Here is a 16023-nt window from a genome sequence, read left to right on the forward strand (position 1 = left end):
ATGAGCCATATTCTCTGCTTACACTTACATCATACATCGTTAGTTAGACGTCCCTGCCTAGTGGCTCGCATCAAGTAAACAGATACCAAGGACAAGCATCATATTGTTAATGAGCATTAAATGTAACTGGCTTAGCAGAAAGAGAGAGAAGGTGGAGGCGAAAACTACTCTTGAAAGTGTCGCATCATTTTAGACCTACCACGTTCAGGGTGATCAATTGTTCATCTAGAGACTGGCTGTCATCCCAGATTAGTGCGTACGGACGTAAATGTGGACGGATGATCAGTCAATAAACTATTAAACCCTTTTCCTCCACCAGGAATTAGAGGAATGAATGTTCAATACAAGAATCTAGGAAGGCCTCTCAGGTATGAGACAAGTATGACAAGAGGAGACAGGGTCTCGATACATCTTATTTGTGTACGTCATTCAGCCCATCGGCCCGACAGTGGCCATGTCAGAGAAACTGCAGCAGTATGATTTGTGAAATGAAAAGAGAACGCCTTGTTAAATGAATTCAAACGACTGATTGGCTTGATTTTGTGTCCCTGCATGTCCTCATACTTATTGGAAGGTTATTCAGGGCTCAGTTCCGTGGACTTCATCCCCCACGCTGCCTTGGGGCCATGTCAGATTTACAGTTATCCATGACGGGCTCTTATCTGGAATTTGGAGCGGTATTTGCAGAGTCATCTAGAATATTGGCTGTATGGTTTTTTTATCCCCGCTCAGAGAAACAGCAAGAGGCCATCGCTGGGATATCACAAGTCACACTAGGAGAGACAGTCAGATGAACACACACACACACACGCACATACACGCTATGATAATTGGGTAGCTATTCCCTGCCACATCAGAGAATGTAGACAGTGAGCTGACTGCAGAGGCTTTGGGGACACTATGCTACATTACACCAGCAGTCGCAGCTGGTAAACCTCTGTGCAGCTCTCAGTCCTTTTTTTTTTTTTTAGCATGTCAATTAGAGGTTAATAGATATTCATTTACAAAAAAGATTTTTTTGCAAACACTGCTGATGTTAACAGGCCTTTAAAACATGCTTAAGATAAGACAACAACCGTCTCGAGCAGGTTCGGATTGTTTGCAGCAAGGTTCCTTTTTTATTTACATTGAACCTTTTATGCAAAGTCAGTAACTAGATTAAAAGGCAATTGAATCAACTCAGGCACTCTATATATTTACTGTAGCCGGGGCCTCAAGTGGGTTAAGTGTAAGACATAGTGAGGCTCCCGTCCTTGCATTTGATCAGAGTGCAGAATGTTGTTTTCCACTGCAGCATGCTCACTCATCCCTGCAGGCTGTGTTTAAAAGCCATTATTCCAGCTAACAGACCGGTCAGCGGGCCTTGGATGTGTTTAGTGATGTGTATTGTCTGGCTCTCTCATGACATTTGGACTGCATAAACTGACAAAGTGTTCATGCAGCGTTTTCTTTTTTTTAAAGTTTTCTCTCTCTGTGTGGGAGAGCCGTGGCAGCTGAGGCTATAATGCGCAGCCATGAGGAGTTCATAATCAGGGCATATTGTCTGCTCATGTCCTGGCAGTGGGTCTGGGGCAAAAGACAACACACACACACACACACACACACACACACACACACACACACACACACACACACACACACACACACACACACACACACACACACACACACACACACACTAAACTCAACTTTTGACCTGGCGACACTGATTGATGAGCAGGTGGTGCACTTCCCAGCACAGTGCTCACCCTGTGCATATGGTGGGCCATCAAGAAAACCTGTGATGCCGAAAAGCTGGTCTGAAAGCAATTTAGGTTCTGACTGAGCGCATGCATTTGAATCTAGTCGGTGCAAAATACATCACAGCTGAAATCTCGTACAGTTCTGCAGTGGGAAGTCAGAAATGTGTAGCCCTGTTAAAACTGTTCCTGTGTGTGTTTTAAGTTGTGAGTAGTGTGCAGCCGCTGAGCTGATGTAGTTTCCCTTCTTGACGTCCTTGAGTTCAGTGCCTCCTATAATTTCAGTATGACTGACCAGATCTATTTAGAAACATAGTTCTCATTACATTTGGCTTAAAATTGCACAATAAGTGGGCGTTTTGGGTCACATGCAATTATCATCAACATGAATCCAAACACTGATGGCGAAAAAAAATACCTAAAACCTCCGCCAAGGCCCAAACCTTTTTTTTAATAATATCCATAAATTATTGTCTGAGAAATAAAGGAAAATGTTTAAAAAGAAATGTTAAAGAAAGAGACAAAAAAATCCTGGATCTGCCCCCTGGTCCAAAACTGCGCCAAAATTGAATGTGGTCTTCCTTGACCCAAACCACATCCTTCCTCCAAGTTGCATGGAAATCTGTATAGTTGGTTTTGTGAAATCTTCCCTAAAAACAAACCTACTAAATTAAGTATTAAATTACTTATAATATTCTCATAAGTTGTGGCATTACAATATATGACTCAAAAAAGCTATGTCAATGGATTTCCTTATGCTATTCAAATGGACAGGGACTCAGCAATCTGTTGGCCAGAGAAGAAATCAAAGTGCTGAGGCCTAAATACCTTTATTGTTAAATGCATGGAGTGACCAGTTTTCATTGGAATACATGGGAAGCCATTTAGTTACACTGCATCCAGTTCTCTCAACACATCCATGGTTAATGTGAAAGTTTACAGCACCTCTCATAAAGTCCACTGCCTTTTACCTTTTTTTTACCATCAACCCTGGAGCAGACATGCAAAGGCATATAATGCTCATATATCATGACTATAACAATCTTTGGTGCGGTCATGCGCAAAAAGCAATATGGCCTGAGCACAAATCCATAAAAGGCCGAATTAAAGGCTTTTTACAGAAAGAGCATCAGTTGCACCGGGCCTGGTAGATCCCCATTGTTATGATACATCACAGTCTGATGAGACGTCACAGTCCTAGGTGTTTTTCAGGGGAATGAATGAGGTGTCATATTTTCAATGCCTCCGTGTAATGAGGCAAAGGCATTCAGGACTCAACCCAGAAAGAGTAGGGCAGGGGATATTTCTTAGGATGAAGCCGGGTGTGTTGGAGAGGAGGGAGGGGGAACGTTGTCGTCCCCCAAGGCCTGAATTTAAAGAGGAGATAAGGTTCATTTGGTTGACTGTCTACCACTGACAATTCCTCCCTAACTTCCCATGATCATTTCTTGACTGATCTCTGCTGAAACTCCGATCCGGTCCACTGGACAGAGCAGCGTTAACGAATCCACAGAGATACAGAACGTCGAGCATTGCCTTTTTGTTGTTCTTTTCTCAAACCTGCCCAAAACATATTGTATATACTGGACAGAAACCAGACGTCTTCCCCAGGATAGACTGCAAAAATGACAACATCAAACCAATAGCAATTTCGGCACTTCTGAGAATTAAATGCCAGCGTGTAGAACCTGCATATTTCTGAGCCTCGATAAGATGTTCAAAAATTTAAACTTCCCATTAAACCTTTGCAGGGCCACTGGTGTGTGAAAATGTGTGAAAAAATGATTACATTTTAGGTCAGGCCAACTGTAGTTCCACTCGAGTGTTGTGTCATATTAACATTCTCAAAATAGCCACCTGCATATTTTTTAAACATGTACACCTGTCCAAGATGGATACCTTCTTTTTCATTATCAATCCATTGTTTGTTTTCCATCAATTCACTTTTTAAGATATCAAATGTAACGATTCTTCATAAAAATGTCTAAACACAACTCTGTTTTATATTTTTTGGGCTTGTGAACTTACATTATCCAAAATGTTCAGCAATGTTCAAACCCATGGAAATCCCCAATATTATTCAAGGTAACAGGATGTTGCATTTTGGTCGCCTTTGAATTGCATCATATCCACTATCATGGTTTTGTCCGTCTCTAGTATAACCTCCCAGGCAAACCACATATAACAAAGGTAAAACACTCTGCTAGCCAGTGAGCGGTTTCTTTCTCTGTTTCCTCAGGTCACTCGTCATGGATCGCCATTATTTTTTGCCGTTTGCTGTGTGTTCTGTCGCTGAAGCTGTCCAACTAAGGTACAGACACACAGGGGAGCCAAGAGATCCAAGAAGATTATGGATCAACAAATAACTCCCATGATCCTATGCTGCTCCACAATACATCTTTTGTTATTGTTTTGATTGAGAGACCCCGAGTGGCCAAAGTTAAATGTTGTACGTTTAAATAACGTTAAAAATATGTACGTGGGCAGAAATGTAACTCAAGTAAGAATTCACCAAACACTAAATGACTAGTAACTGTAGTTAAAAGATGTTTGTGGATCTTACCCAATTTACTCTTACTTTTTACTTTCGCTAATCTTTCATGATCCCTCATATCTTGAAACATGTGATGTGACCAAACAGAATTTTTATGTTGTCGAGTTCCTATTCGTATTTCTCATCAAACTGGTCGTTGGGTTTGCGAGGACCAGTTAAAGCCTCCTGGTGTTGTCTGATTGAAGACTGCCTCTTTACAGGCTTATCTCCAACAGACAGGCTGATATGGGGCCTCCTCAGACTCGACCGGGCTGGGTCGGCCCGACATTGGAAACAATTGGGAGTCAGATGGATGGACCTTGACAGCTTGTCTCTGTCAGAGACCAGCTCAGAGTCCCAGGGAGTGAATCTCACACGGTGTCAGGTCGGCCTTGGTCAGTCCACTGCACAATCACACCGAGGTGAGAGACCATATTGAGCACAACGCCTAGAGTTAAAACCCTCGTTCGCAGCAGCAGAGCGTACACGGCCGAGATGTGGGTCAAACACGAGCTGTATATGAACAGCTCATACATGCTTCTACTGAACAAGAAAAAAAACAATCTGCCCCAATTTATACCCAATAAAACATTGAGCTGCGCCAAGTGTGGCACAAAGAATGAGGGGATAAGAGACACATCCAAGCCCAATTGAATAATTATAGGAGAATGCCATCTGGACACTGGGAAGGAAAATCAATCTCCTGTTGACTTGTATTAAAATTTCTGCTTTGGACTCAATAATAATAACAGCCCACTATAAATGACTGTGACATACAGTGGGTCAGTGTTCGATGCCAGAGGTGCTCATTGTAAGTGAAGTTATTAGCCGCCATGAGAGCTCAGCTGCTCCATCTTTTTTTATTCTCCTGCACATGAAGACAAATGTCGCAAACATTTGAACCATAGAGAAAATCAGCCACCCGGAGCTTCATCACACAATTCATCTTCTTTTACTTCCACATTTCTTCTGTGGATCCAGTATGGCGGATTCTGCATCGTGCTGGCTGATCGTGATAATAAAGGCGGATCCTTTATCGTGTTGGCATCAGATAATGGTGGTGGACCACGACCGAGGTGGCAGCTGATGATGGATCCTAATGGCGGCAGTGGACAATGACTGTGGACTATAGTGGCATCCGATCTTGATGGTGGATCATGATCTTGCTGGCTGCTGACCATAGACTATGATTGCAGCAGGACTGCTCGATACATAGTATTTCTCCTCAGACACTTGACCATTAATGACATTAATCCACCAATTCACTGACCTTCAGTTATGCTTCAAAATGTTTACCCTTATCAATGCTGCTAAAACCTTTATCTTGGTGATGTTCTCCTTTACACTTGACATCTATTGCACTTCTGTCCGTCCTGGGAGAGGGATCCCTCACATGTGGCTCTCTCTGAGGTTTCTATGTTCTTTTTACCCTGTTAAAAGGGTTTTTTAGTAGTTTTTCCTTACTCTTGTTGAGGGTTAAGGGCAGAGGATGTCACACCATGTTAAAGCCCTATGAGACAAATTGTGATTTGTGAATATGGGCTATACAAATAAAATTCGATTGATTGATTGATTGATTTAACACAGACACATAATCGTATTACTGCGAGTGTGAGTGTGTTCGGGCAATGCCATATTTATTTAAATTTAAAAATGTAAAAATACTGGAATCACAACATCTGCTACAGTGCACACACTGACAGAAGGCTGTGGTAATTTATTTTACATTTAGCTAAACTGAAACTGCATTTTAGGAAGATATTTAAATTAAGTGTGTTTAAATGCTTAATGAAGCCTCTTCCAACTCCATTTGTGTGATTCAGTCTTTCAAACAGATTCAAAAACACCTCTCATCTACAGTATGAATATTTTGTTTGTTTGCTCAGCACCATCCACTGCCTCCATCAGTTTGTGGGCTGAATGTTAATGTGGCCCCTCGTGTACGTCAGTGCTGTATGAACGCATGCAAGAGAGAAAAAAAGTGACAGTATCCATGTCCCAGATTAGAAGCTGATCCGATTTTGCACATGTCCCCATTTGTAATCTTTCAGGTAGAGAGGAGACAGAGGGGCCTTTCAAAGAGGTATTAACTGGCCAAACTGCCCAGTGACACTCCCTCACCTTTGACCCCACAGTTGGGGTGTGATATTGACTTAACTGATATCGATATTTGACCAGAGGACCCAGAGGACCCACTTGATAGATCTGATGTGCTGTCCTGGTTCTGATCTATATTGAAATCCTCAACGGACTTACGCATATAACCACTCAGGCGCTCGCATATGTGTGTGTGTGTGTGTGTGTGTGTGTGTGTGTGTGTGTGTGTGTGTGTGTGTCCACACAATCACACATGTGCACTCAATCGACCACATACATTTTCACACACAGGTCCTACTTAAAGCATCGCAGAACTCTGATTATACTAACACCACCTGAGGCACAAATATGAAGACAATATTATATTAATGACAGAAAATAGAAATGCAATTAAGTTGTTATTTTTTGCTTTCAACATAACAGCTAAATGACAAGTAACCTTTACTGTAACTTAGTTATAAAATAATATTGCAAGATAACACTTCAAGATTGCTGAAATTATATTTAATTGTTTAATATTTCACATTGTTTTAAATAGTTTGAGAAAAGAAAAAAAGCTAATTCTACTGTTATAAATTCCGTCTTGAGTTTAACACTTTAGTTTATCCATTTATTATAATTACCAACACTTTATTACAGTGCATCATCTATATAGTCTACAGACTTTTAAGGACAATACTAAAAATTGTTATACATGTTCAGACACCTGGGAGATAAATACAAATTGATGCACCACAAAGTACATACAAAGTATAAAGTCTCTTGTTAGCAGCTGGACTTTGAATGAATCAAGGTCTGACTCATAGTATGTTACCTTATTGATATTTGGGCAGATTACAAGTTTATACAACACATGTGAACAATTCTGTGTTCCAAATGTTCACGTGTGCCCTGTTCCAGTTCCTCTCCCTTGGCCGGAGCTGGATTAAATTAATAATGTTGAGTTCGGGAGTACAGAAAGAAAAATTCCCACGTTTAAAGAGCGGGACTAAATCCTTGGGACAAGACCAACAGTTTGTCCAGTGAATCCTGCCCAATCCTATAAGGTGAGAGATAAAATAAGATAATCCTTTATTAATCCCACTGCTGGGGCGTTTGCACTGTTACAGCAGCAAGTGGGATAGTCCAACAGCAGGAAACACCAGTAAAAGCAGGATATCATAAGTCAAATAAACTACGTACTATAAACAAGTAAACCACACTAATGGCTGAATTCACATTGTTGCACACGCGGGATATTGATATTGCAGTTGTTTACTATGCATTGATATTGCACGGGGAATTTGTCAGATTTAGTGTGAGTGGTCTATTTAGAGCATTGTTGATCGTAAAGGCTAACGGCAGCAGGAAGGACGGACCTGCAGTATCTCTCCTTCACACACACAGCAGGCGAAGCGGCCTGTCACTGAAGGAACTGCCCGGTGCTGTCAGAGTGTATCCTGCACGGGGCCGGAACATGACAATGACGCCTCCTCAGAGACGCCATCCTTGACTCCTGCTAGCATTACCAGCTACTCTGGAGATTTGACGCCAGATGGTGAGAGCATATTCGGTGAGCAGTTTGACGTCCACAATGCACATGTTCTGTCGGTGTTTCATTATATCAAATACAAATTAAATGCAGCGTTACGGTAACTGCAGCTAATCTATGTATAAGGAGCTAGTTAATGTCAACAGATTCTTCCATGTGAATATGGAGAATCTGTAGGTGAGGGACAAGACTGTGGAGCTGGAAGCATTTTGGTTTCTGTCTCTAGTTTGACTAATCACGTTTGAGCCGGCTTGACCAGTCTGTCTGGAGAGCAAAAGAGGCGGTAGACAGTAAAGGAAATGCATCAGCTATCAGCATTTACACACAGATAGCTGTTAACAGAGATTAGCCAAAATCTCGTCTGGACATTAAATGCCCACAAATCAATTATTTAATTAATGCATTTGTTTTAGTTGTTCAGAGAAGTGTTGTCATTTTGGGGTTCCTCCCACAACACATCCAATTATAAAGAAGTGAGTGAGCCAACTGCTAAAGCTCAGAACACATCCCCTGATAAAGAGGCCATTAACGCTCCACAGAATAAAGCAGCGAGGGCTATAAAAGTGCAGGAGTGCAGGAGTCAGTGAAAGGTTGGTGAGTGCAAGCCCAAAACTTGTGGATGTCGGGCTGCAGGCTTTACATGGCTCAGCAGAAAAGTCAGCTATAGAGGAAATGTATGGCGTTGGGCAGAGCCATTTAAAGCCCTTTAACAGACAGTTGAGGGCACAACGGGCAGCAGGAGAAAGGAAACTCCAGTCTGTGCAAACCCAGCAACAAGGAAACCATCAAATTTTAATGCAGCTAATGGGAACTGTTCTGTTTTGGTCAACAACAGCACATGCAATAACCAACCTAGCTTCGACTTGGTCCACAGTGGCATCAGTCACCTGGTCCACAGCAGACCATGTCACCTATAGACCAATCGATGATATCTGCAACTACACCAATGTCCTGCACTGAAGGTGAATGGGCTCCACAATTAACTAAAGGCTCAGAACAGTGCCATCCATAATTACACACCACTATAATCCATCACTTCTACAAAATTTTACGTGTAACATGTAAATTGTGCTGGTATACAACCACTGGTAAGGCAGCATCTGTAAAACCTAACCAGTGAAGTGTACAGCTACTACAACAATACACATATGTTTACTAATAGTTTTCAATTGACTTTATAGGTTCAGGTTTACTAGAACCACACACTTGCACTGTTGTGTTACACATTTTTACAGATTTAAGACAATGATTTCTGCAATTTGTAGCATTTTACACAATGCGACTTCAGTATTTTGCCAACACAGGGAACACAGGGATAAAGGATTGGGCCATTTTGTCATGGTATTTCCACTGAGATCCTTCACAACATAGTTATGTATATATATATATATCCTTGAAAATAAAGGCTCACACTGCATTTCAGATACAATGACCCCTTGTAATAGAAATTATTATTTCTGGTTGCTTTAACATAATTCACTTACTCTTTCCTTATGTAAGCAACAATGGTCTGTCTGAACTGACACACTCATCTTTGTAACCTGGGACCTGACAACATGCTTTGACAATCTTTGTATGACACAATTGCACAAGCACTTCACTAAACGTCCAAGGGCGAGACATAACCAGATAAAATGACCTGCCCGTCACCACCAGAAACATGTAGTTCCATGTTTTCCCAAGAGCAAATTGGTTTCCCTGTTGTGCAGTTCATTGACTTTATCTACATCATCTCCTTATAAATCCTGTTTCCTGTGTATGCTTTTTTCCTCCATCCTGTATACTGTGTCAGTGACCATCCTCTTTGCAGGTTGAGGAACATTATGCATTGATACGTTGCTGCTCTTCGAGTCTGTCTTGTAAGTTTGTGTCCTTGAATGTAAAACCTTTAGCGAAAGGTCAGCCCTTAAATCTGCAGACGGCTCGTGTCTGAAGCACAAACACAATTGTAGTTTGGAAGGAGCATAAACACACACACACACACACACACACACACACACACACACACACACACACACACACACACACACACACACACACACACACACACACACACACACACACACACACGTAAGCAATGGATTTTTAAAACGAATATATCTTATTATCCAAATACTGAAAAAGTGAATGAAAAATGTATGTAAATATTAAAGTAAACCCCCAAAAACTATTATACGACTTTTCCTGCCAAGTAAAATTTTTAGCAGACCCCGTATATTTAACTAGATTGAGAATAGTGACTATATAATAGTCTGTATTCATCGCAACACAATGTATAAGACCTACCTTTTTCCAACAATGGCAATTTGCCTTCACGATGTTTGAACCATCTTTGTATTCCCGTCATGAAAAGTTTCTACCTTAAGTCTTTTAGCTCTCCATTTTCTCGTTTGACCTTTGCATTTGTTCACAATTGATGTTCAATTTGCTGGCATTTAGAGCCAAAATGAGTTTCACATTAACCCCCTGGTGACCCAGTCACTGAGAAACTGGATCATTTGGGAGCTGTCACTTTCTCTAGATTGAGGTAGGTCGAGCTAATTTGAAGAAATACACTGTATAAATTCTCATTAATTTAAATTCTTTTCACCTGAGACACAGGCAATCTTCTGAAATTACAGCTAAACAGCCGCGCTCCCACTTTCCTGCGTGAGTCATTCCTCTACAGAAGTGGCCGGGCACTTGTCTTTACATTTTACCTGTCAATCAACCTTTTCAATAATGTTTTTTAATGGATCTATGTTTATATCTAAAACGAGCAGAATCTAAAAATGTGCCATGAAGTTCAATGTCAGCAATACAGAATAATTCAAGATTCTCAACCAGTTTAACACAATCCAATAGTGACCATCGCGGAAACATAACTTTGAGGATATTCAATTCTGGTATTTTTAAAACAGTGTCCTGTGTTTATAAATGAATAATGAATGGTACATACAAAAACCTTTGAAATCAGTCCAGTAGATCTCCTCCGCCAGCAGCCATGACACGCTTGCAGTGGGTACAGTGTAATCTTAATGGGGCAACTGCGACAGTCCAAGATGTGTCTACTAAAACAGCTTTTTTCCCTCCGAGTCTGGGAAGGTAACATGTCTCGCTCAACATGGGGCTTGCTCACAACCGCGCTCGTTGTCCCTCCTCTGATTGTAGCCTCTCTCTGTACTCGTTAACTCTTCAACTGGTAAGAGCCCTTCGTCCTTATTTCCTTTGTCCACATAGGAAAATGATTCAGCCATAATAGTTTCTCTCAGTAAAATCCAAACTCCTCTCTCCAACTCTTTCTCTCACCCCCGACTTCCTGCAACAACCCAACTCTCACGAGATTAGATTTTGTTCAGCCAGACGTGTAATGTTGCCAGACACCAGCGCCTTTTATTGCTGATAAGAAGCACTTTAAATGGACATTTCTTGGACTGTTGCAGTTGCCCAATAAGATTACATTGTAGCCGCTGTGTCGCTGCCGCCGGTGGAGGCGATCTACTGGATATATTCCATTCATTTACACACCCACATGTATAAACATAAGTTGCATCAGCCCAATTCAACAGATTGTTCACAGCTCACATATGCTAACATAGCAGAGGCACATGTATGAAGTCACATAGGAAGTAGGTTAAATACCTGAGCCTCTTTTAGAGACCACCTTCACACTCTTGGACAGCGTGATGTACAGCAAGATCAGCAGAGGGCTGGGAGGTCTCATCTTCCCCCCCGTCCTCACAGCCTGAAAAGACAAAAGAGACAGAGGGAGAGGAGAAAAGGCAAGAGAGGAAGAAAGAAAAGAGCCATCAGTCACTGCTTGTACAGGAGATCAAGTGCATCCTTGTTTCTACTAGACAAGAGTAAGTGTCAGTGTGGAGAGATGCTCTGTAACAGGCTAAACATTAGAAGAAGCGCGCACGCACGCACGCACACACGCACACACACACCTGTACATACAACCACATCCCGACATTCACACGCACACAATTGTGGGCACTGACATCAGCACACCCGTTTCCACATCCCCCTGGGGAGCCTTTCTTGAAATGATTTTCTCTCATGATTGCAATTGAGACAGGCTATCATAGCAAGGATATATTTTATGAGAAACCATTCCCTAAGATGCTGACGAATCAATAAAGACATAATTGCACGTGTAAGAAACACCACTTTTAATCGGCAGCTTCATTAAAAAAAGACAGAGACCTTGAAGGGAGTTTCAAATCATCACTTTGCGACGTGCGGAGACGTAGCAAATATCCCAACAATATACCTTATCTGTTCATACATCAAATTAATTGATGGAGGTGACTCATTCTCTGCTCCTCATCGTCTCTGAGTAAATGACTAAATCTAATATGTAGTAATTACCCTTTAACAGCCAGCTCCTGAATCAAAACCAATGCTGCTGGATATATTTGATGTTATATATATATATATATATATATTTTTAAAATGGTACTTAAAAGAAAGAAAACTCAAAATACTGAGGGAAACAGTATTAACTTTACACGTAAAACAATTTTTAAAATAAAAAATATGAGAGTCCTGCTTAATTTACCTTTCCACTTTCTGATCAATATCTCTCTCACATCAAGTATTGGCACTACTGCCGGTTAGCTAGTTAGCTTGACTCAACATTAAGACTGGAGACAGGCAGAGACAGTTAGCCTGGCTTTGTCCAAATAGGCCTATAACTACATACAGCTGCTAGCACCTCTAAAATGCAGAAATTATAATATTATTTTTTAAAAGATCTTGATTGCAGCCGAGAGGCTGGCTGCAGTATAGGTCATAAACCCCCCTACTCCATGTTAGTAGATGGGACCCAACAAAAGAGTCAAATAATTTCACTTTAGGCACTTCGTATCACACTATTTGACGATATAAAAACGTGCTGAAACATCATGATAGACTGCTGAGACCGACTCCTGATTGGTCGAGCGCCCGTACTGTGGCTCCATACCCTTATCACCACTACGCAGACTCAGGCTCCCAATGCAAGATGGCCGCGTTCGTATGATTTGCAGCTCAGTGTCTCTCCCAGGTGTTTCTGTGTCTCTGTCCGTCTGTGTCAGTCCTCTGTGCCTCCTTAGGCAGCTCATCCGCTTCCTTTTAAACCTGAGGACCAATCAGCTTACAGCTCTCACCTGCGCTGATTGGTCCTCTGGTAAAGGTGAAGGTGCTCACCCAGCCCCCTCACCTCCACAGTCACCTTTGGTCAAAGTGCCTCTTGTTCCAGGCTATACAAGCCTGCTGCTGACAGTTGCTTCATATGTATCAGTCATACTGAGCAAGTTTGGCATCTGTCTGCTCCTCTAACTGGACTTTTTTATTTTTATAAATGTATTTTCCAAAGTGTCAAACTTTTTTCTTTAACTTTGGTGAAGATCTGTTGCCTTGTGATAGAGGATACATGATCAAAGCTCTCAGTCTTCTGAAGCCATCAGTCTGGGTCCAACAGCATAAGGTAAGAGGAGGAGAGGAACACATTCACCAATTTCTGTCAGTCTAACTATGTAAGAGAAGGGGAACACAACACACAGCAAATTAACCCAATGATCCAGAAAGAAGAAGACAGGACCCCGGCCTTTGAAGACAGAAACTGAGAGAGCCAGAGCCAAGAGCGACCCTGGAGTCTGCAGCGAGTCACGTGCGCTCCAGATTAGCATAGCTAATGAAAGGAGCCTCTCTCGGTGTGTTTACACGACACTTGCGAGGCCCGCTCTGAAAAGAAGCCTTTCTCTTGTCTTCGATCACATTCTGCTTGCAAACGGCGCTCAGTCGATAAACACCGCTCTGCCAATAACGTTCTGGCAAATACCACGGTTGAAGGATTGGCGTCTCTTTGTTCTGCTAAAAGGCATTTTAAAACAGAGATAATCTGGTCGGTTCTGAATGTGTGTTTTCAGCTGCAGCTGGAGCACCACGGTAAGTTTATGTCATTGTGAATACACACACACACATCATCAACGAGAGGAACTGTCAAGAGTCCAAAATCCTTGTGGAGGTCAAAACTGATTTTTGGAGTCTTTAATCTCAATCCCGAGTTTTCCTTTCGGAACATAAACACGACTTCCTGTAAATCTATCCCAGATATTTAGCAAGACTATTGTAATGGAGAGAAAAGCATCTGCTAAATACACATTGACAAGAGGAAAAAACTAAAGCAAAGATATAAGGGAATTTAAATGGGAACACACACACACACACACACAAGAAAGAAGAAAGAAAGAAAGAGAAACAGAAAGATATCGCCATTATGGTTTTCCAAACTGAAAAACAACAGTAGGCAACCTTATTCCCTGATCATTGTAAAATTCCTTAACCCGGCCATCCTGCTGCATCTGTGTAACTTCGGATTTATGCTCCCTACTTATCTGTACTTCTCTTGTTTCACAATAACAATGTGCAAAATTGTCACTTATAATCTAGACGTCAGTATTAAAGCATTTTTCTTCAAAAGCAAGTGAAAATAACATATTCTGACAATTATTTTGAGAATTTTGTGCAAACCTAATGTGGAATATTATATAATCTAATTAGAATGACACGGAGTAGAGCGTATACCTCAACCAATACCCAACAGTTTCCTTAAATCCAATCAAACTGCACCAAATTTCATAGACACCAGTTCCCTAAATATGTCACATTCTTGTTATTTCATCAAGTTCCGTGAATTATTCTCTGAGAAATCAAGGAAAATGGTGACAAACGCCCTCACACAATGTTAAAATTCCTGGATCTGCCTCCTGATCTGGCTCCACACAATTCAGTGGGTTCTTCCTTGACCCATTCCACATCCTGCCACCAGATTTCATGGAGATCCGTTCAGTAGTTTTTGTGTAAGGCTACTAACTAACAAATCCCAATGAAAATGAATATAATGTCATTCTAGGGTTTAAGACGTTCACCACGCTGTGTAACGACAACATCCCCGGTTCGATTCCGCTCGGGGACCTTTTCTTCCACGTCTCCCCGCCGCTGTATTTTTCTGACACTGTTTGCTATTCAATAAAGGCAAAGTGCCAAAAAGTGGATCATTTCCAAGCTGCTGATACAAGCTGATTTACTAAACATAAGTGAATGATTGGCAGGTTGTGTTTCTGTCGCTGCAGGGTGGAGTGTGGGGAGCTGCCCCCCCCCGTCACAGCCTGATTCAGTACAACAATGTCAGCGACCCTCCTCTGTGTCCCCGTCATGTCGCGCCTTCACAACCCCTCTCTGTGCGCTCTGGGTCCTGCCAGCCATGACATCACCCGCCTGCCACCCTCGCTCACAGAGGGGCATTGTGCGCACACACATGACCCCCACTAACACCCTGCACACCTCGTCCTCCGCTCACATCTCCTCCCACTCCACCACCTCCTCCATCCGCTGCATTCTCACCACAAAGAGGCTGAAAAGTGCTCAACAATCAGCTTCTCATCGTTACAACCAGGGTGGTTAAATGACCAGACTAACTCCTGAGAGTACCCACGTTGTTAATGTGCAGATTGGAAGAAATTGAGTTTAGCTCCTGTAAAGCATGTAGCTATTAAGGATTTGCAGTGAGTAAGTGAAAAGTCAAGCTGGCTTTTTTTCAAAAACCCTCCTTCACTCCACTCGAATGCTCTTTCATCATTCTGACACGCTCACACTGCGTTTGAAAAACACACCTTTAATGAACCTTTAAGGTTCCTCTCCAAACAAGGCCTGGCCTCGCAAGCCGGGGATCTACAACGTACTTTATTTTTAACTACACAAGACAAATTAATCTCAGAATAATTGACTCACATGACCTTGTCTGGAGATTCTGAACAATATCAAGAAGTTATATTGTTTCCACGGCAACTTGGCAACTATCTCCCTTGATGCTGAGCTGCTCTTGTTCGACGAAACCATTGTCTCAAAAATTTGAAAAGCTAATTCAATGTCACAAAAAAAACAAGCGACTATAAAAATCCTATCGTTCTGTGTAGAAGTAAGAAGTAGGGCATACATATATTCTTAATGCGATATAATGTTGTGGCTTTCCTCGTGATTAAGCTTTTTCTCTAAGGCGTCGGGAGCAGGTGTGTCTGAGGAGGCACACAGAGTCGTGGCGTGATACCCACACTTCAGTGATGCATGAAGCATGCACACATCATCACACACAGTCG

The 16023-nt window shown here is 41.8% G+C and overlaps 1 protein-coding gene across 4 annotated transcripts in view; it reads right to left on the bottom strand.

The window, feature by feature from the left end:
• il1rapl1a (interleukin 1 receptor accessory protein-like 1a) overlaps positions 1-16023 on the bottom strand; it is a 165439-nt gene that overhangs the window by 130716 nt on the left and 18700 nt on the right. For all 4 annotated transcript variants that reach the window (XM_035175667.2, XM_047342482.1, XM_047342483.1 and 1 more), the window contains exon 2: positions 11522-11624. In XM_035175667.2, the coding sequence (XP_035031558.2) occupies positions 11522-11603 (82 nt within the window). In that variant the 5' untranslated portion in view covers positions 11604-11624. The remainder of the gene's footprint in view (positions 1-11521; positions 11625-16023) is intronic.

The sequence above is a fragment of the Hippoglossus stenolepis genome, chromosome 13, assembly GCF_022539355.2.
Source record: "Hippoglossus stenolepis isolate QCI-W04-F060 chromosome 13, HSTE1.2, whole genome shotgun sequence".
Classification (NCBI taxonomy): Eukaryota; Metazoa; Chordata; class Actinopteri; order Pleuronectiformes; family Pleuronectidae; genus Hippoglossus; species Hippoglossus stenolepis.